Consider the following 22,714-nt stretch of genomic DNA (forward strand, 5'->3'; position numbering starts at 1 on the left):
GTGGACAGCGAGAGCCTTCTCCCGCGGATGGAGGTGGCTAGCACGAGGGGACATAGCCTTAAATTGAGAAGTAATAGATATAGGACAGAGGTCAGAGGTGGGTTTTTTACGCAAAGAGTGGTGAGGCCGTGGAATGCCCTACCTGCAACAGTAGTGAACACGCCAACATTGAGGGCATTTAAAAATTTATTGGATAAGCATATGGATGATAAGGGCATAGTGTAGGTTAGATGGCCTTTAGATTTTTTCCATGTCGGTGCAACATCGAGGGCCGAAGGGCCTGTACTGCGCTGTATCATTCTATGTTCTAACTTGGTCAATCCACCTAATCTGCACATTTTGCGCTACCCCCAAGCGACTTTCCACTGATGCGAGTCTGCTGCTGGGACCTGTGGGAGGGGGAGAGAGTGGCGGGTTGATTTTTATGTTGGTAACTTCATTGTACTGTTGCCTGTTTGTTATTTAATGTCTGGAGGCAGTATGTTTGTCTGCTGCAGTCCCTTTTGCCTGAGGGCTGGAGTCCCGAAAGGGGTGTTCTCTCACTCTTCCACCATGCTCTGCATTAGTGTGACTTTCCACTGTTTCATTGCGCTACCCCCAAGTGACTTTCTCCTGATGCCAGTCTGCTGCTGGGAGCTGCAGGAGGAGGAGAGAGCAGCAAATTGATTTTCATGCTGGTAACTTTGTTGCAGTGTTGACTGTTTAATGTGTTTTAGTTTTCTTTGTATAAATCCACTTTTGTGGCTTTGTGTTTGGACCGATATTTTGTCACGAAATGATGCTCCTGTGTCTCTGGCATGTCTGTGTTGTGGTTAATGTGATATGTGGACCGTTAAGTTGTTTTTATTCTTTTTGTATAAAGGTGTTGCTGACCATTCATAAACAAAATATTCTCAAATGTTGCGGCAGGTTGTGTTTGCTGATTGCTCCTGCTGGTAGCTGCAAATGCCTGAAGGCCATGTGACTGTTTGTTGCCACCTCTTTTGCTTCTGTGACCTGTTAAGAAAAGGGAGGATATAAGATGCCCGCTGCTGGTGCTGGAGAAGGGGAAGGGAGCTTATTCTTCTGGTGTTCTCTGCATCGTGTGACATTCGCCTGCTGGAGAGTCTACTCCTGGGAGCTGCAGGAGGGAGTGAGAAAGGCAGATTGATCCGAATGAGCAACTTGATGAAGGTGTTGAAGAAATGCTTTTGTAGATTGCTGGTGACTTTCTTGTACTGTTGACTGTTAATGCTTAATGTCTGTTACATATGTTTGTTTACTGCCGCCCCTTTGCTTTTGTGGCCTGGAGTATAGAAAGGGTGGAAATTTACATTACTTGCTGCCAGCGCTGGGCAAGGAGAGGTGCAGCTCTTTCTCTCTTCTGGTGTGCACTGTGTTGGTGTGATTTTCCCTTGTTGAGGAGTCTATTGCTGGGAGCTGCACCCAGGCCACCCCTCTGCAAACTCTCAGACCCCAGCTGACCCATCAATGGAATGGACATGGCCAAGCTCAATCAGTGACACACCAGGTGCTGCCTCTCCTCAGTTCACTCATCTGAAGCACAGCCCCACTGCAGGGGAAGCAGGGGAATAGCAGAGCTCACCCCCAACCAAAGGACACATGCACCATGGCCTTTGGCACCCTCCATGGCACACTGCCCCTCTCAGGGCAGAGGCCTCACCAGTCACACGATCAGCTAGCCCACTCCACAGCTGTCTCCATGCCCTGTTTGTCTACCGTGCCTCTGCTCCCATCCATCCTGCCCCCGGTTAGGTTGTCACAACCTGTGTGTCACACCAAGGACCCACATCACACTGTAGTTAGGTCCCCAGCAGATACACACTGCCCTCGCTCACCCACATCTGCAGGACCAGCCCACAGCAGATGGGCATGTAGGCGACTGGTGGCACACCATGACCCTCTCCACTGCATAACCAGGTGCCACGCTGCTGGCGGGCTACACAGGGCCCACCCGATGAGGACACCCACAGTAGACCCCACTGAGGAGACAGGACAGGAGACACAGGGACTATCACTGGCACCAGTTGTGGCAGACACCGGAACCTTGTTGACAAGGATAGGTGGTGAGGATAGAGGTTCCCCGGTGTCTCTCACTGCTGGGGACGAGTGCAGTGTGGAAGGCAACATATCAGGCGAGGGGTGGGGGTGGGGTGGGTTTGCAGGGGTCATGTGGAGGGTGGATTTGAAATGCAGCACAGGGTCACCATGTAGCCTGTTGGATCTGGATGGGCAAAGGAATACTCATCTTGCTGACATGTCTTTTCTTCTACCCCTTCCTCCCCCCCCCCCCCCCCCCCCCCCCACCACCCCCCTCCAACCATCCCCCTATCCCCCTCCCCAACCCTTGCAGAAAATGAATTTCGGAGTTCAGCCAGGAATGGTAATGGTCTACCTGGCCGCAGCTGCGGTTGCCTGCGAGCGGGAGCCTCTGCACAAGTGGAGCCTGCCCCAGAAGAGCAGGGGCCAGTCAGTGAGGCAGGGCAGCCAGCCATCTAACAGGCTGAGGAGGAGATGCCGCATGAGGCCACATTTATACCATTGTCTCCTGTCATTCGAGGACCTGTCAGACTGCACGTGCCGCCGAAGGCTCCAGTTACTCAGGGAGACCATGCACCATCTGTGCCAGATGATGGTGACGATTCCCGGCTTGGACCACTGTCTGTGCGGAGACTGCATGTTCTCCCCGTGTCTGCGTGGGTTTCCTCCAGGTGCTCTGGTTTCCTCCCACAGTCGAAAGATGTGCAGGTTAGGTGGATTGGCCATACTAAATTTCCCCTAATGTCCAAAAAGGTTTGGTGGGGTTACTGGGTTGTGGGGGTAGGGTGATGGTGTGGGCTTGGGTAGGGTGCTCTTTCCAAGGGCTGGTGCAGACTCGATGGGCTGAATAGCCTCCTTCTGCACTTTAAATTCTATGGTGCACCTGGCACTGCAGGGGTATGGAGGAGGACACCCACTCCCAGTGGCTTTGATGCCTCTGGCTCATTCCATGGGCTGCGCGGGGACCTGTCTGGGATCCACACACAGGTGCACCGTGCTGTAACAGACGCTCTATTTGCCTGGGGACCAGACTATATCGCTTTCAATCTGGACCAAGCCCACCAGAATTCCTGGGAGCTCTTCGTGGAGCCATGTTCTTGGCTGGAATGCGAGTATGTGTGGAGTGGAGATCCCCCAGGGACACCTGTAACAGGGAGACCCCCCCGAGACCTGTGGAATAGGGAGACCCCCCAAAGACCCCTTTAAAGGGAGACCCCCCAAGACCCCTGTAATAGGGAGACCCCCTCAGAGACCCCAGTGGGGTTGTGGGTGGTCAGTGGTGCAGATAGGCAAGGGCTAGTGTTCCCCCCAGAACAGGTACACATGGTCCAGGGGTTGGCATTGTGGTGCCACATGTGGTTCCCCCCCCCCCAGCGCCACGCAACCCCCACCCATGCAAAGGGTGCCCACACCATTCCGATCACTGGGGCAACAGGCCCAGTGCCCCCTGGCTCTTTGCCTGTGAGCAAAGATGGCTACTCACCTCCTCGGCCCCTTGCAGAAGCCCTTCACCAGGTTCACATTTTTCAAAAGGAGTACTAATCGGCGCCAGCGTGAGCACTTGCTGGATCAATCAATCACGGGAGGCTGTTGGGTACGGGGTTGCTCCCGTTAATTGTATGGAAATAGGGATTGAGTGGTGATAATTGGATTCTCACCACGCTATGGCGGGATCCCTATTTCATCAGGGGAGTGGACCGGTTGCATCACAAACTGTTTGGCGCCTGCCACAGTTTTCGGGGACGATTCTGTGAGTCCCACGCCAGGCTGGAGAATCGGCGCAACCGCGCCATGAAGCCCCCACGCTGGCGGGCAATTCTCTGAGTGGCGGAGAATCGGTGCCATTTGCGCCGGCGCGTTTGACGCGGCGCCGGCCGCGGGCCACTGGAATCGGCAGGGCCCGGATGGGCCGAGCGGCCGCGGATACGGCATAGTCCTGCCAGCGCTGTTCACCATTGGTCGTTGCCGACGGGAACTCTGCGCTAAGGGCCGGGAGGCAGCCTGTGGGGTCCAGAAAAGCCATCCTACATTGTTCCGCGGCCGGCCCCTGAACATCGACACCATGTTGAGTCGGGGCTGGCGGGCAGATGAACTCCCCCGTGCATGCGCAGGTTGGTGCGGCCCAACTGCGCAATGCGGGTTGGCGCGGTGCCCATTTGGCACCGGGAAGGGAGGCTGGAGCGGCGTGAAATGCTCCAGCGCCGTGCTGACCCCCTGTGGGGTACAGAATCGGTTGTATCCGGGCCCGGTTCGCACCGTCATGAAACGTGACGGTGTTCACAATGGCGCAAACACTTGGCTCCATTTTGGAGTATCTCCCCCCCCCCCCCCCCCCCCCGCATATTCGGCCTCTCCCGCTATTCACCAGGCGAGAGTGCAACGAGGCCTGAGAATCGCGCCCTTAGAAATGTTTTGGCAGCATCACGGCCATAATCTATTAAGGGAAAGCTTTAAGGGAGGAGCAACAGGAAAAAATTGAAGAAAAATGGTCAAAGTTCAGCTGTAAATAGGAGTCAAGAACAAATTGGTTTCAGCACACTTTGTCTTTTCACTCAAGGATACAAAGGGGGCTGGTTTAGCTCACTGGGCTAAATCGCTGGCTTTTAAAGCAGACCAAGCAGGCCAGCAGCATGGTTCGATTCCTGTACCAGCCTCCCCGGACAGGCGCCGGAATGTGGCGACTAGGGGCTTTTCACAGTAACTTCATTGAAGCCTACTCGTGACAATAAGCAATTTTCATTTCATTTCAAACAATCGACATTCAGTTTAGGCTGTAAAACTTCACTGTTCTACAATTATCTCTCCAAAGTATTAGGTAATTTCAGGTCTCAAACTTAGAACTTCAGCTGTGTTGGCTAAATTATGAGCTCCTCTCCTCGAATGACATTAGGCTGGATTTTGCAGTCAGTGGCATAGCAATAATGGCTCTCACCACTGACCTCTAAGAAAGTTGCCCACATAAATCAAGCAACCCCTGTGGCATATAAATGCCCTCTTTCTCAGCATCAATTTTAACCAAGTCAAGGGGATCTCCAGGCGTGCATCAACAGTGATGCCGTTAAGTAGTGTAAGCAGTCAATCACACAGAAGTATTCTCACAGACGGCAAACCAGGAAGTAAAAACACTGAAATTTCACTTTTAATTTAAAATATTACAAGAATGGAATAAATGAAATGGAATTAAGGTAGAAGCTGAAATATCAATAATATTTTTCTGAAAACAATTAAAAACATATTTTATCATAATGGAAAAAAATTCACAAATATAAAATTAGTTTCCAGGTACAGCGAGGCTGTTCAGCAGGGAATATCGACCTATTACACCATTAAAAATAGTTATACCTCATTCAACAAGGTACAGCTGTTTAAGGGTGAGACTCATCGCATAAAAGAACAAGTTTTCATCAGTTCAGTGATTTCTAATTGATTGCCATCTACAGGCACTTCAACAATGTAAGCTGTGGGAAGCATGGATCTCTGACAGTAACTTCTAGAGTTTTGTGTTTAACAACGCATGTGCGCCCTCCAGAGGTTGCTGCCAGTTTCTGTGAAGGAACAACAGCAAATACTTACAGTTTCACCAATATTACACTCAAAAATGTGATTAACAGATTACAATACCTGTCACGAGATTTGAACAAAAATTGCGGTAAATTATTTTTTCTGAGCCTTGAGAGGGTACAGGGAGCAATGAGGATTTTTCCAATTATCAGGAATTTTAAGCCTGAGAAAAGGCTAAGGATTTCAGCTTTTCTTTGGAAACAAGATGCCCTAAAGATTTTAAGAAGAAAGTGCGTGCAAGAAAATAGTTCATTATGGTAAAGTTAGTGTCAGAGAACATAAGTGAAACATTAGAAAAGTACAAGGAAAATCAGACACATCCTCGCCCCCAAAATTGTGGCCTGTGACATTTAGTGGCATTTAGATGGGTTTCTGGAGAGGAAGGATTGAGGGGCATGGTGAGGAAATGGAATTGATCTATTCAAAACAAACAGGATAATTGGGCCAAATGCTTTATCATCCCCTATAAATGTTCTCACATTTTTGGATCAAGTTGGATACTTTAAACAACAATGCATGAACTGTCTCTTATATTCGTCCAATGCTGCAAAAGTACCTGCTGCCTTCAGAAAAAGACTTTAGTTCGTACTGACTTTGTCATTCTGTAGGGTCTACAATGCCACCTGTCTGCTGCTTCTGTTCAAACTCATTGAAGTAACCGTGGCCAATTCTGAAATTAAGACTGCAATGAGTAAAAGAACAACTTTAAACAAAACAAAAAATATTGACAGGTATTGACCTCCTTTAACCAAAGGACATCTTAACTTGAATGTTCACAGGAGTGCAAACCTTTCCTCGTGGAAATCTCTGGTGATGCATCATGGGAATTACTGTGCAATGTGGATGAGGCCAGATAAATACATGGCCAATGCAGAAAGCTTTTCATATTGACAAAGTTAGAATTATTTAGGATTAAAGTTTAATATTTCTGTGATACACTTCAGTCTGAGCTTGACTGTTTTTATTCGTTCATGGGATGTGAATATCGCTGACAAGGCCTGCATTTATTACTCATCCCTAATTAACCTCTCACCACCCCTTCGAACCACAGCAAGCCTTGCTGTGCAAGTAAACCCACAGCACTGTCAAGAGATGGAATTTAGTTCCATACGAGGAGACTTATTTGCAGGGGAAGGAATAAAAACATAAAGAAAATAATATTCAGAATGCAAAAGCATCTTAAGGATTGGTGGGTGGTGGGAAGGTAGGAGTATATTTCAAGTTCCATACTTCCTGTTACCGACAAGGAATTTATTTACCAGCACTGCAAGGAGGTAAGATTAATGTGAAGGATAACGCTATCACAAAAATTATCTTTGCTCTGAGGGTGGCTGGAAATTGGAACTCTATCACAAATTGAAGCAGCATTCATAAATTCTCTCAAAAGAAAATTTCATGATAGGTTGACTGATGCATTAAGTGATGAAACCTTGGATGTGATTCTCTGGCCATGTTGAGTCCGGTGCTAATTCTGCTATTCTTAGTAAATAGTGGGAGAGCCACTAAATCGGGTTCACGCTGGGCGCCGTACCGATCGCAATGCTCCCAACACTTGGCAGACAACCCGATCTGGATCATGCCTTCGCTGGCCATGATCGAGATCAGCATATTAAATATTTCTTGAAACTCATTTAAATATGTGCAGCTTGGTCGAGGCCGGAGACTCTCGACTCCCGAGATTCACTTGCTTAGTGTGAGGCTGGTGAAAATCAGTACTGGTCTCCTTCGATGGAGACCAAATGTGATAACCATGCCGGGGAGGCTTGGAGGCTAATGGAGCCCCCTGGGTGGTTGGGGACAGAGCAGTGCAGCACCCTGGCAGTGCCACACTGGCACCCTCAAGGGATTCCAGGTTGGCACTGACAGGGTGCCAAGGGGCCCTGCCAAGGGGCGAGACCTGAGGGGGGCCATGGCCATGAAAGAGGGGGTGAAGGGGGTTCTGAAGGGTGGGGGTATGAAGGGTGTGTGTGAAGGGTGGGGGTATATGAAGGGTGGGTATGAAGGGAGTGTGAAGCGGGTATTATTATGAAGGGTGGGGTGGGTGAAGGGGGGGGCAGTCTGAAGTGGGCAGCCTGAAGTGCTGTAAGGTGGGGGTAGCCTTAAATGTGGGATGCCCTCAGCGATTCCATAGTGGGATATGCTCACCTTGGAAGGGAGGGGGGGCGATGTCCCGATGAGGATGGATAGGTGTAGGGGCAGGTCACCCTCATGCCTGAGCGGTGTGGGAGGAGGGGTTAGTGGTGATGTGAACATTGTGATGGGGTGGCAAATTTCCCCTCAGGGGTCGAGGACTGGGGGTGTTGCCCATGTCTGTGGGGTGGGGGGGGGGGGTCGTGATGTCAGTGCATGGGGAACTTCAATTTAACTTTGATATCTGGGCACCCTTTAAAAATGACGCCCTGATCTCTGAGTCTTGTCGGTGTCTTTAGTACCCCACTCCAGAAAAAATTCTAATGGCGTAATCTAACGGCTACCACATGATAGGCGCGAATCGGAGCGGGCTGGTTAGATGATGAGAGAGTCCGAAATCGGGAACCGCGCCAGGCACTGAATGCGCCCATACACCCGCCGGAAATCACCCTGTTAATAAATTAATTCATGACACTGGGGTTTAGAAAATATCGCACTTTCATACAAATAACCAGTCAAATTGAGGCTTAAAAGTAAAATGGAGAATATTTGCTCTTGAGTTCCGTTCTTGCATGCATTATAGTCAGTATTTTAGGCACAGTAAATTGTGAATGGAGCAGGAAGTTACAAAGGAACATAGCCAGCCTAAGTGAGCAGGAAAACAATGACAGATGGAGTTCAATCTGGGCAGTGCGAGGTCATCCACACAGGATTGAAGAAAGACAAATTAGAATTGTTCTTAATGGTGAGACACCAAGAGCAAAAGGATTTTGCTCCCCATGGGCACAAGCCATTGAAAGCTTGTGCATAGGAACAAAAGTAATCACAATGTTGATAGAATGCTTTATCTCAAGAGTACTAGAATGCATAAATAAGGAAATTAAGCTTCTGTTGTACAAAGCTTTGGTCAGAATTCACCAGGAGTATGTATTGGTGAAGTTATTCTCAATGACTTAATTTTACTGTTAAAAGATACCACCAGAAATGTGCTGAAACTATTAGTATTTGGAGAATGTCAAATCAATGTCAAATATACGTGACTGATCCCACAGTTCTCTGCTAAGGTATATTTGGAAGTGCAAACCTTCTAATGGATACACCTATCTGGTTGACAACTATATGTTTCTCCTTTTCTGTAATTGTAAATAGATTATGTCCTGAAACTGTACAATGGAGCTTTCTATCCCTTGGTACCACAAGACAGCGGGTTTTCAGGATGTTGAACTAATGGCACCTAATGTAAACCAAGGGAAGGGCTGTGGTAGAAATATGACATAATGGTCTTTTAAGCTTAGGATACAATTGGAGATGATTGCCATGGGAAAATAAGTAATGATTGAGGGATGACCAACGTGCAGTTTGAGCACCAAAAACTGTAAAATGAGGTATCATTCAACTTCATATTGCTGTGTGTGTTGTCTGTCTCTTTCAGGCAGTACAGCTGAAAAGGGTCACCTGACTTGAAGGACCAATGGAAATCGAGAGTGAGTGATCACCTCAAGAGGTTGGAGTCCTCTCTTGGGCAGAATAAATTTAGCAGCCATATAGTAAGCATATTATGTCTTGATGCTGTGCCCCAACGCAGATTAGAGTTGTAAAACCTCCTGGACTAGTTACTTTTCATTAATAAATACATTCTTGTTCCTACCAAAGTCTGAAGTCTCTTGACAATGCCAGAAATGTGCCACAATGCATAACACCTCCATCAGAAAATTGTAAGTGAAGGCTTTGAGCCTAGAAATTTCATTCTATGGCACATAGGTAACAGCTCTAAGCTTGCTCCTATAGTATACTTTGCAACAAGATCCCAAGAAAGATATGTTTGGAATGGACACAGCTCAGACTCTCCCGAATTATACCATGGTTTAAAGTATTTAATTATGAGTAAAGGTTGCATAAACTTGCCTTGTAGTTCCTTGAATTTGGCGGTTGAAGGGTGATCCAAAATAATAAAGGGATTCGATAGGGTTAATATAGAGAAACTATTTCTTCTAGTGGACAAATGCAAAGCACGGAGGAATAATCTTAAAATTCGAGTTAAAGGCATTTAAAAGTCAAACCAGAAAGCACTTGTCACATCGGGTAGTGGAGATCTGGAACCTTTTCCACAGAACTTTGGGTGTGACATAACTAAATGGGAACAGAGTCCCACAGCAAGTGTGTTTAGCCATCTGTTTCCCGGTGCTCACAGCTATGAGAAACATAAGCTATTGAACAGCACTCAGGTTAGATAGGGGGCCTCAGCGGGGAATGCGTGGCTGAGGCCACACATAGCCCCATTTTCTGCACTATTCTGCAAGCAGAACTCCTCAGTATAGCACGAGATCAGAGCGTCATTTCTGGAGCCCCTGATGTGACCCTTGACCCCCCCCCCCAACGTGATCCCTGATACCCCCCACAAAAAGCACTGTGAGGGGGTCCCCAGCTCTCCTCCCCAACATCCACACAGGGCACCCTCAGAGCAATCGCTAATATGAAAAATACCAGCTTGGCACCACCAACCTGGTACCCTGAGTGCCCCTGCCAACTGGAAGTGCCCAGCTGGCACCCAGGAGGCACCAGCAGTGCCAGAGTACCACCCTGCCCAAAGGGCCTGCACCTGGAGGTCTCCAATCCCCCTGAAGACCCCCACGAATGCCGTTCTGGCTGATCCCAGTTTGAGGAGACCAGTACTGAACAGCGCTCACCTGAGGTCTCGGAGACGATGGGGATAGATCCCAATGCCACGGGTACCTCGGGAAACTGCACATTAAAGTGAGACTAGCTGTCTCACTCTAATATGCAGATTTGTCAAAAAGTGATCCCACCACAATGGGCAGGATTTACATCGCAACGTCTCGTGAGATCGCTTTTGATCTTGTGATCTGGGTAGATCTTGGGAGTAGGGTCCCCCGGCTTCTATGGGCCACGTTGAGCAGCGGCGCGCTGCTTTTCGGGCGCAGTGTAGCCGTTCGACCCTGCCCTTGATCAATTGAATTTTGATGGGGGAGGGTATCAAGGGACATCGAACTAAAGGCAGTAATTTGGCTAGTATTCCTTTAAATTTGACGATTGAATGATGATTTAAAATAATAAAGGGATTCAGTCGGGTTAATATGGAGAAACTATTCCTTCCAGTGGGGAAATGCAAAACAAAGGGGAATAATGTTAAAGTAAAGACATTTAAAAGTCAAACCAGAAAGCATTTGTCACACATCAGGTGGTGGAAATCTGGAACCAGCTCCATGGAAACTTGGTCAATTGAGAGAGATGGAATTTTGATGGGGGAAGGGTGTCACGGGACATGGAACTAAAGGCAGGTAAGTAGAGTTGCGGTGCAGATCAGCCAGAATTTAACTGAATGATGGAGCAGGCTTGAAGTGTTGAATGAACCTGTTCTCACTATCCACATTTCTAAAAAATACAAATTCAAGCTACATTATTTCTACAGTGATTGCAGTGATGAGATTAAATATTAATTTAAATTATGAAGTACTACAGCCCCTATAATGGAATTGGGAGAAGATCTTTGCACGTCATATTATACACACATAGAAATACATCAACTTTTAGGCATTTATAATCAGAAATAATTCAATTTCTTCATTTACAAATTTCTGAATAACTTGGGGGGTATTTTTAGTTAAATAAATAAAACCAAATACAAATTCAGTAACCTAAACGGTGAGACGCAGCTGAAAAAACATTGATATTTTGCCTCAATGAATAAGCCAATGTTGATGGCCATTTTAATGTCAAGGCAAAGCTCATCTGAGCTACTGAAGAAAAAGGAGTCACAAAAAGTACATTACATTAGAAAAATAATTACAACACTTCTCCCACAAATCAGCAAAGGAAATACAGTTTCAAGTTTGTGTAGGCTACAGTACTCAACTTCTTTGGATTTTTTGTTTAAATACATTTAGATCAACTTCAAGATCATTCAGTGGTCTGTAAAACTAGCTGTTCAAAGATGTTTTACACATACAAATTTTACATGTAGAGTTTAAAGTGTGGATCTTATTTCATGTTCAGAAAGTGCACATCAAACTATGGAATGGCATTTCTGTGCAAGACGATAATTCTATTTTTCTTTCAAACTCGCTCTTCTGTTTCTTCACTTACTCGCCTCCTGAAAGGAGGCAGCAGGATTAAATCGCATGGCCCATGGATTGCCTGTTGAATAGTACTGTTGGGGTAGGTGAGAGAAAGTATTGTTGTGAGAGAGGGTAAAAGCAAAGATGCCTCTGTCCCTTTCATCTATGATGTGGTTCCCATTCAACATATCAGCCATAGGGTTTTCTCTTTCCTTTGCTGCTGCTTCATTCATGAAGATCTTGGAATTTCGAACATCTCCATTAAAGTGCTTTTCAGGGCTGCCTGGATCCAACGTGCTTGCATTTAGAAGCCTATCCTCTTGTCTCGGTGGGATGTTGGTGCCATTTTCATTGGAATGTGTACCCTGAGATGGGCCACCCTGTGTGTAGAGGAGGCTAGCAGAGTGCCAGGCGGCAGGCCTACGGCCCCGACGAGGTCGTGGCAAGTGGCAACTCTGCCTCTTGATGTGTCTGTGCAGGTGATCAGAGCGGGTGAAGCTCTTGTAGCAGTGCACGCATTGGTAAGGACGGATTCCTGTATGTATCCGCAGGTGGTTCTTTAGGTCGTAGTTGTGCACAAATCTGGCATTGCAATGCATGCATGTGTAAGGTCTTTCCCCGGTATGTTTACGCATGTGAATCTTTAGCTTGTCTTGTCTGAAAACAGAGGAAATAACATGACATCACAGAGAGAAACACAACGCACTAGAACAAAATTCATTGTCTGTGCTGACTGACTCAATTTATCTTAGCCTGGTTGCCTACAAGTTTCTATAGTGTCTTCAATACTTCTCATGAAGTAGGGACTTCTTCCCCCAGTCATTGTTCAGTATGCCTTGCTGGAAAACTTTTCTCTTTGGGCACTAGGTGGGTCATCTCATCTCATTATCTAGGGGTCTAAAGTGTTTCTCTCAGTACATTTTCAATGATGTATGTTACAAATGTAGGCCTTCTTAATTGTAAATGGTACTAGCTAATCCTTTAAACCATATGAGCTTCTTACTTTTTATGGGAGGGAATATGGTCTAAATCCCTACGCCTGCTGTTGCCTCTGGTGCCTTATAAGACCATAAAACCAAAAGAAAAGGAGCAGAATTAGGCCTCTCGACCTTCAGGTCTGTTCTGCCATTCAATCATGGCTGATATCTTTCTCATCCCCATTCTCCTGCCTTCTCCCCATAACCGCTGATCCCCTTATTGATCAAAAACCTATCTATCTCTGTCTTAAAGACACTCAGCCTTATGAAGGCGGTTATACTGTAGTCAAAATCATCTGTTCTGCATGAGCAAATCCCAAAGACAGGACAAGGCAAGGCGCTGCAAGAATCTCCTGTTCTTCTTTGAATAATGCAAAATAAACCTAAACATCCACTCTGGACTGGATTGCCACGGGGCGGGACGTGCATCATATAAAGGTCCATTGGCCTTGGGTGGGAATTTCCGGTTGCTGGACGGGAGCAGCCGGAGAATCCTGCCCTAAGTGTCAGATGGGATTTTAGTTTAAGGCTTCATCCAAAGGACGGCATCTCTGACAATGCAGCACTACTTCAGTTCTGTATAAGACTGCCAACTTAAGTTAGGTACTCAAGTCTGACATGGCACAAACCAGGAGCCTTCTGACCTAGAAATAAAAGTCCGACCAACAAAACTGAACCATACCAGCACGGATTACCTAAAACCCTTCATTAAAAAAGGGGTCAATCTGTTACTCAGTATTTAGCATTTTCCAAATTTTACCAATACTATTTGTGAATTGTACTGAGGGTTGGAACTGCTGTTCAGAAGCACATCATTGAGAATAGGTGGCTCCAGAAACTAAACATACTCCAGTACTCAAAGGTGCCATTTTGGAGGGAGGAAGTACATATAAATGCATGCCCAGTTCGATTTCAACATTGGGGAAACAGTATTGGCTGAAACAGATAGCACGACAGTTCTAAAATTAGATAAACTGTAATATAAATGTAAATTACATGGCGATGGAGGTGGGGAAGAAAGGTGACTAATTCAGTTTGTTGCACAGGAAGCTAATATTTGGCGGCCTGCAACCCAAACAAACAAAAATAAAACACCAGCTGGAGCCTCAGCAATGCCACAGATGGAAATATTTGGCAATGAAGGCACCCTAGCTTGCAAATACTCAGAAAGCAGAACGGATCTTGCACATATAAAGTTAGATTCAATGAAAGACTCTTGACACAATTTTTTGCAGTAAGCCCAATTACAGGCAGGTGTCGCCAATGGCTTCTCTCAAAATAAAACCACAGTAACCCAAACCGGTTTTAGTTTTATCCTTTCGTATTCTAACTTCAGAATTATCAGAAGTTATACATTAATGGTGAAAGCCACTTATTTAAAGTCATGGGGCACGATATAACCAAAATAAAAAAACAGGGTTCATTATGGTGGGATGAGAGGGGTCGTTCCTGGCACCGGGAATGCCCCCGCTATCTAACAGCACTTTTCTTTCGGGCCTCGACGGGGAACGCACCTCCTGCAATGAGGCGCTCCGTCAAACAGAGTTTCTCAGTGCAGGAAGAGATCGGGCCGCTTTTTAAAAATGGCACCCCGATTTCCCAGCCACTGATGTGACCCCTGGACCCTCCCAATGCTCCAACTCACCAATGTCCCAATTCACCTGTTTGGGGGGGGGGCCTCGAGACCCTTGCAGCTCACCTCACACGGGTATGACACCGCTGGGCCTGATGTCCGGCACCCATGCAGAATGCTACCCGGACACCTTAGCACTGTTAGCCCGGCAGTGCTACCTGGGCACCCTGGCAGTGGCAGGCTGGCACCTAGGTGCCTGAGTGGCTTTGGAAGTGCCAGGATGCCAGCCTGCCCAGATACCAGCCACCTGGGAGCCTCCAATCACCTGGCAGACCACCCAAGTCCCCACGCGCTGGCCACTGCTCGTGGGGGCCAGTATGAATCGGCGCCTGGCTGGGGTCTCCTCAGCGCGGTCGATAGATCCCGGGAGCCGGTTCAACGTGCCTGAATGACTAACGTCCGGTGTCCCTGACTTCAGTAGTAATGAAGTGCTTCGAGATGTTGGTCATGAAGCACATCATGTCCATACTCCCAGAACGCCTTGATCCACTGCAATTCGCATACCGCCGCAACCGGTCCACAGCAGATGCCATCTCCCTGGCCCTGCACTCATCCCTAGAACATCTTGACAACAAGGACTCCTGCATCAGACTCCTATTCATTGATTTCAGCTCCACCTTCAACACCATAATCCCAGCCAAGCTCATATCAAAGCTCCAAAACCTAGGACTTGACTACCCATTCTGCAACTGGATCCTCGACTTTCTGACCAACAGACCACAATCAGTAACAATGAACAATAACACCTCCTCCACAATAGTCCTCAATACCGGGGCCCCGCAAGGCTGTGTACTTAGCCCACTACTCTACTCCCTGTACACACACGACTGCGTGGCAAAATTTGGTTCCAACTCTATCTACAAGTTTGCAGACGACACGACCATAGTGGGCTGGATCTCAAATAACGACGAGTCAGGATACAAGAGGGAGATAGAGAACCTAGTGGAGTGCTGCAGCGAAACAATCTCTCCCTCAATGCCAGCAAAACTAAAGAGCTGGTCATTGACTTCAGGAAGAAAAGTACTCTACACACCCTGTCAGCATCAATGGGCCGAGGTGGAGATGGTTAGCAGTTTCAAATTCCTAGGGGTGCATATCTCCAAAAATCTGTCCTGGTCCACCCACTACCACCAAGAAAGCACAATAGCGCCTATACCTCCACAGGAAACTAAGGAAATTTGGCATGTCCACATTAACTCTTACCAACTTTTACAGATGCACCATAGAAAGCATCCCATCTGGCTGCATCACAGCCTGGTATGGCAACTGCTCGGCCCAGGACCACAAGAAACTTCAGAGAGTCATGAACACAGCCCAGTCCATCACAGGAACCTGCCTCCCATCCATTGACTCCATCTGCACCTCCCGCTGCCTGGGGAAAGCAGGCAGCATAATCAAAGGCCGACTCACTCTTCAATTTCTCCCATCGGGCAGGAAATACAAAAGTCTGAGAACATGCACGAACAGACTCAAAAACAACTTCTTCCCCGCTGTTACCAGACTCCTAAATGACCCTCTTATGGACTGACCTCATTGACACTACACCCCTGTATGCTTCATCCGATGCCGGTGATTATGTAGTTACATTGTATACCTTGTGTTGCCCTATTATGTATTTTCTTTTATTCCATTTTCTTTCCATGTACTTAATGATCTGTTGAGCAGCTCGTAGAAAAATACTTTTCACTGTAATTCGGTACACATGACAATATACAAATCGGGGCAGCACTGTAGCATTGTGGATAGCACAATTGCTTCACAGCTCCAGGGTCCCAGGTTCGATTCCGGCTTGGGTCACTGTCTATGCGGAGTCTGCACATCCTCCCCGTGTGTGGGTGGGTTTCCTCCGGGTGCTCCGGTTTCCTCCCACAGTCCAAAGATGTGCAGGTTAGGTGGATTGGCCATGATAAATTGCCCTTAGTGTACAAAATTGCCCTTAGTGTTGGGTGGGATTACTGGGTCATGGGGATAGGGCGGAGGTGTTGACCTTGGGTAGGGTGCTCTTTCCAAGAGCCGGCGCAGACTCGATGGGCCAAATGGCCTCCTTCTGCACTGTAAATTCTAAAAAAATCCAATCCAATCAATCTGGTGAAGGCAGAATTAAGTGAGTTTTTAAACTCACTTAACTCTGTAAGTCTGGGTCCCGGCCATTGTGGGCAGGATCCAGACCATGACGTCTCGCAAGACCTCGTTTGATCTCGCAAGGCGTAACTACCATCGGGAATCCCAGGAGTTGACTTTCGCGGGATTTTCAGGCTGTGTCCTGTCCTGATTGCTGATTGCGGCGGGATGTGGCTAGTAAATTGTGCCCATGATGTATTTTAATATGTCTATAAAAAATGTCAATGCAAAATCATGTACTTGATGGCATTTGTAATCTGAGACACTTGCATATGTCACATTGACTTAAATTCAAATTAAGTTTGAATCTCCCAACCAATAAACCACCTGTAGTTTTTACCAATTAGAAATTGGCAGCATTTGTCTTTCCTCACTATTTGATCAGTTGATCTCAGATGTATTGTAGGTGAAAATCTGTCATTCAAACAAGGCTGGGCAGATACTGTGATATAATGTGCAATGATAAATACTCAGCTCCAGGGGAAGGGTGTTCATTCTTCTGTGTATTATTTTTACCAGGAAAATACTCAAGTCGTGGAAAGGCAAGGTAGTGTTTTGGCCTGCCATGTTATATTTTTAAACACAACATAACACAATGCTATGTTTCAAAGGTGAATTAACTGATCAAAAATACATTCAAACCTTGTTCCACAAACTCAATACTGGCTCAATTAATTTAAGGAAAGTTTTGTTGTGTAAAATAAAAAGTTGTCCGAGAATCGAAATATCCTCATATTATTGAAATGTTAATTATTCTGCGGACTGTTGCCGTTTTTGTACTGTCTGACTATAATGGTGCACACACAGTAGGTCTTTTGTGGGGTCACGCGAGTCCTCAAGATCCACAACGGGATTATTATTTCAATCTCTCATAGCTTCTTGTGATCATACTGAGTAAACAATAATGGGGGATTAATCACAGGAAAACTTGACATTCACAAATCAGGACTGGATTTCAATTAAAAATAAATTTGAAGACCTCATAAGCTAAACTCTAACTCCTAAACACTTGTCTATACTATAGCTTGTGTATCTCCAAGTCGGAGATAGCCTGTAGCAGTTGTTCTCTATGCCAACTGAGTTGGGCTTACCATATGTGATGACTGTCTCCTGTGTTTTGTTAATGCTGTGCAGTGAAACTGGAGTGTCCCCTCGAGGGCAAAAGCCTGGGCAAAATTAATACAGACCCCAGGCTGCCCAAAAGTCAGGGTCTCCCTCTCAACCTCCGTGGTTGAGTCCAAAGGAATGCAAGACATTAAGTTTGGCACTGGCTTAAACCCTCTGGGACATCCAGACGTGCAGACTCCGCAGACAGTGACCCAAGCCAGGAATCGAACCCCAAAGGACATACAATTTCCACTTCATGGACTCCAATCAATTGAAGGCCTCAAATAATTAAATGTAAAATTTCAAGGTAAAAGATCTTTCACATTTCTCCAGAACCCCCAAAGATAATTGAAGAAATCTCCATAACTTAAGTGAATCTTAAAATGCACATTTAGGGTTAAACATTTGACATCCAAAGGTGATTCATCTATGTTACCAACAGATAAACCATCATGTTCCATGGGGGTGAGTTTTCTGGATAAGGCAGATTTCCTGCCACAGGGGCCAAAAGTGGGAGGTGATCCCACATCTGTGGGTGTTGGGATCTGGGATAAATACACTTTGGCCACTAGCTCAGCAAAATCACCTGCTAAATTTGCAGCAGCAGGCCATAGTGTATTTTATCACCTTTATCCTTATAATCTTTAATCCTTTTGTTAATGGATATCTATCCAACATTTTTTCAACATGCAGATTGGCATAATATTTTTGTAGATGTCTGCTCATTACTCTGAGAGGCAACATTTTTTTCCCCCTGATTTCTACCTTCTCAAAAGAAAGATTTCCTACTTTTTAATGTTTTCCTCAACAGGAAGCAGCCTCCATTATTACTCAACATTGGGCAGCTTGGACCTATTTTACCATTTTGTCGAGAATGGTGCATTAAAATTGTAGGCCCAATCTACTGGCCACATCACACCGGAATTGGGACGGGTCAGCATGCAGCTGGTAGATCTTGGGAGAGGCCTCCCCCAGAATTCACAATGGCCGTCACGATCTGACTCCCGCCCACAATGGACAGGACTCAGTCTCGCATGGCTTAAAACCCACTTAGCCATGCTGACGCCGGATCGATCAGCAACCCAGCGTCTATTGGCACCACCGATGAGACCCCTGCCGGGCGCCATTCAGTTCTGGTCCACACAAAGAGCGAACTGGCAGAACTATTCCTGGGGGGAGGGGGTTTCCTAGGTGATCAGAGGCACCCCGGTGGTCGGCCTCTGGGCAGGATGGCAACCTGGCACTGCTGATGTCACCCAGGCACCTTGGCACTACCAACCTAGCACCCTGGCAGTACCACCTAGTCACCCTTGTAGTGACACCCAGGTACCTGTCTGACACTGAGGGTGCCCAGGTGGCACTGCCAGGGTGCCAAGCTGGCAGTGCATCCACACCAGGGATCAGGTCCAGAGGTACCCTGCCCTTAGGAGGTGTGGTGTTGTGGGGGTCTGGGTTGTGTCAGAGGTTGAGAGATCAGAGCATCATGTATAAATGGCGTCCTGACTTCTTGCTGCGCTCAGTACACAAAATGACACTCAGCGGCTTTCCCTGCCAGGGTGCGAAAACAAGACAGACTGCCGTTAGATAGCAGGGTTGTTCCCAATGCTATAAGCACCAGGAATGATCCCACTAATCCCACCCAGAACCGTCTCTGTTTTATTTTGGTTAGATTGCTTCATTAGCAAAGTTTCGAGTACCAAGTTTATCATAAAAGCTTAAAATAACACCGTTGGTCTTTTAGGTATGGTTTTGGAAATCCACCACATCTGTTCATGATCTGGAACAATTTGGTCAAGAAATTTGTATGTGTTATACCATTCCTTGGGTGTAAAACAGTGCTACATATACCAACCTCTGGTGTTGGGGAGGTCAGGCGCAGGAACGAGGTGGGACTTAGTCCCCATGTTCTGCAATTTCTTAGGCATCCTTAACAGCCGCCCATGAAGAGTATTGGCCCGGTTTAAATATCCAAATAAAAGATCCTGCATTCAATCAGGAGTTTTTCAAAATTCATGACAAACTGGGAATATTTCCTGTCTAGTTCCTCTAGTCCATCAATGGCCTAATTGGTTGTTATTAAAGGACCTTGATGGGGCTTTTATTTCCCTTTCCAGCCTAGGGATAATGGAATTGCAATGTGTCACCTTCTTGCTACATTAGAATCAGCTAGCTCTGCATGCATGAAGAGCTGAACTTGGGTCCTTTCTAGCGTTTATGGTTCAGCAGCAGCAATGGAAAACACTGATCTAGCGATCAATGATCTATGTCAAATTGAAATTTTAAAATATTCTTTCATATCCTACATTTTACCAGAAAGATGTGCACAAATAGGAGAAATATAGCAATTAAAAGATGAGCCAAAAGTTTACGTTCCTCGGGCGGGTGCGTGTCCGACCCAGAAGCATGTGAAACTGCTTGAGAAGATTTTGGGTGTGCACCCCAGCATTATTGCGCACGTGTACAGTATTCCAGTTGGTGGGCGCGTGCAGGAGTTGGGAGCAAACCCGCCAACAATTAAGTAGCAATTAAGCTCATTAAGGAGTCTATTAAAAGTGATTTTACTTGGCCTGCTCACTTTTTGAGTGCTTTATTGACCCCTATAATTGCACTCTCATTTGATGTTTTTAAGTTTCCGTTGATCTTTGTTACGTTCGGGAAGTGCCCTTATCAGGATTGGCCCTTTATTGCTTTATCCCGAAGTTTGTTTCCTTTCTTATATTTGGTTGACCTAAAAGAGTGGCCCATCCACTTTTATGGCAAAGTGGCCAGGCTGCCTTCATCTTTTCACTACAGTCTCAATTCAGGGCGGGATGAAATTTCTGGGGTGAAATTAAAATTTAAAAGGTGCTGAGCTTTTCTGAGTTCTGCTAGGTGTTTGAATGTACAGTTTGCTGTATTTTTTTCATCACTTTAACTTGTACAGATCTGCGGCTCCCTGAGGCAGCTCTGCAGCAGCTGTCCACCTTGAGGTAGTCCATTCGGAGCACCAACCCACACACCCTCCTTTTTCCTCGCAACGCTGAGCCTTTCTCAGCACTCAGTGCTTCACAGGAGCTGCCGTCAATTGGCCAGCCAGCATGACATCGCGATCCAAGGCTGATCGTGGCCTGAAGCACATCTTGTGTACTAAGCCGGTGAGTGCATGTGCCCGGCGAGTACGAAATTCAGGCCATGGAAACTTTTACATTCAATTCTCTGTTCAGTTGGAACTTTTTAAACAAACTGGCTTTTCATCTTTTTAATTGGGAAAAGAGGACAGTCACATATTGGAGTTTTGAAACTTCTCTATTCCAAATCCAGAATTCTTACTTTTCTTCAATATGCTTTATTTCCAAGACTTTTCCCTTTCATTTTGTTTCTGTTTACATAAATATATAAATCAAGGACAAATCATCAATTTCTCATACCAATTCTACATTTTTAGACCAGTAATCTCCTAGATCAGATGGTCCATTGCCCCTACCCAAGATTTCAATACAGTTAATCTGTTTATGGTTCATAGAAACTTACAGCACAGGAGGAGCTCATTTGTGCAAAAATGTCTGTGTTGCCTCTTTGCTATTGCAATCCAAACCACGTTCACTACTCTGCTCCTTTCTATAACTGCATCATCCTCTGCTTCAAATAATTGGCATTCCTGAAAATAGACAATGATCTTTGCCTCAACCACCCCCATCAACAAACTTTCTACGCTCCTACATTTCCTCTTGTATCAAATATACAACCAATATATTAAAAATATCCTTATCTTATTTGAAGTATTTCCAATCTTAAAAATTATCTCAAATTGTCCATAGATTAATTTTCTATCACAATGTCCCCATATAATTGACCAAGTTGGAATACTTTCAAATCATGGAGACTTTGGAACCATAAATTTAGAAATTCAAATCTCAGATCCTGGAAGAGGATCACTTTAAACTTTTCTCATCTACGTGCTGCCCCTCAGCACTATCTGAAGACACCGCATTAGTTTTCACATGTTCACTGATTAATCCCAGCTCTACTAGCCACCAGTCCTCTACTGTTGATAAATTATCAGATTGCTAATCCAACATCAACAAGCAAAAATTTCCTCCAATTTAATGTTGGGAACACCTAAGCCATTGTTTTCAGTCCCTGCTTCAAACTACGTTTCCTAGCCACCAACTCCATCCCTTTCCACAGGAACAGTCTGAGATTAAACAACCTTGGTGTCACATTTGATCCTGAGATGAGCTTCCGCCTTCATACTCATAGAGCATAGAACATAGAACAGTACAGCACAGGCCCTTCGGCCCTCGATGTTGTGCCGAGCAATGATCACCCTACTTAAACCCACGTAACCCGTATACCCGTAACCCAACAATCCCCCCATTAACCTTACACTACGGGCAATTTAGCATGGCCAATCCACCTAACCCGCACATCTTTGGACTGTGGGAGGAAAACGGAGCACCCGGAGGAAACCCACGCACACACGGGGAGGACGTGCAGACTCCACACAGACAGTGACCCAGCCGGGAATCAAACCTGGGACCCTGGAGCTGTGAAGCATTGATGCTAACCACCATGCTACCGTGAGGCTACTCGGGTCACCTCTAACTGCCTACATCCACTTCCATGATACTGACTGTCTCATCTGCTGCCGGATCCATCATCCATGCCTTAATTTCCCATAGACTTGACTGTTCCATTGCCCCTGGTTGGTTTCCCACATTCTACCCTCAGTAAACTTCAGGTCATCCAAACCTCTGCAGCCTGCATCTTAATTCACAGCAATTCCTGCTCCAAGGGCAGTGAGACATTTCATTATGTTAAAGGTGTTATATAAATACAAGTTGATGTTCATAAAATGATTACTATTTCCAAAGCAACTTTAAAATCCTGTTCAAGTGACCTTTTGATATATAGGTATATATATACAGATTATGTATACAATTACACTGTTTGCTTGGTGTTCCAACTTGCAGTATAGCAATTTAACAATGCTAGACAGTCTATTCCCATTAACTGTTACTTATATTTTTTGTGCTAAAATGAATTATTCAATAATGTGGACTAAGCAAGTAAATAACACAGTAAGTGGC

The 22,714-nt window shown here is 46.0% G+C and overlaps 1 protein-coding gene across 2 annotated transcripts in view; it reads right to left on the reverse strand.

Moving 5' to 3' along the window:
• Positions 1–10,145: 10,145 nt before the first annotated feature.
• The window catches only part of LOC119962631 (zinc finger and BTB domain-containing protein 7C), a 385,982-nt gene continuing 373,413 nt past the window's right edge, over positions 10,146–22,714 (reverse strand). For both annotated transcript variants that reach the window (XM_038790488.1, XM_038790489.1), the window contains exon 4: positions 10,146–12,464. In XM_038790488.1, the coding sequence (XP_038646416.1) occupies positions 11,828–12,464 (637 nt within the window). In that variant the 3' untranslated portion in view covers positions 10,146–11,827. The remainder of the gene's footprint in view (positions 12,465–22,714) is intronic.

Source organism: Scyliorhinus canicula, chromosome 3 (assembly GCF_902713615.1).
Source record: "Scyliorhinus canicula chromosome 3, sScyCan1.1, whole genome shotgun sequence".
In the NCBI taxonomy this organism is placed as follows: Eukaryota; Metazoa; Chordata; class Chondrichthyes; order Carcharhiniformes; family Scyliorhinidae; genus Scyliorhinus; species Scyliorhinus canicula.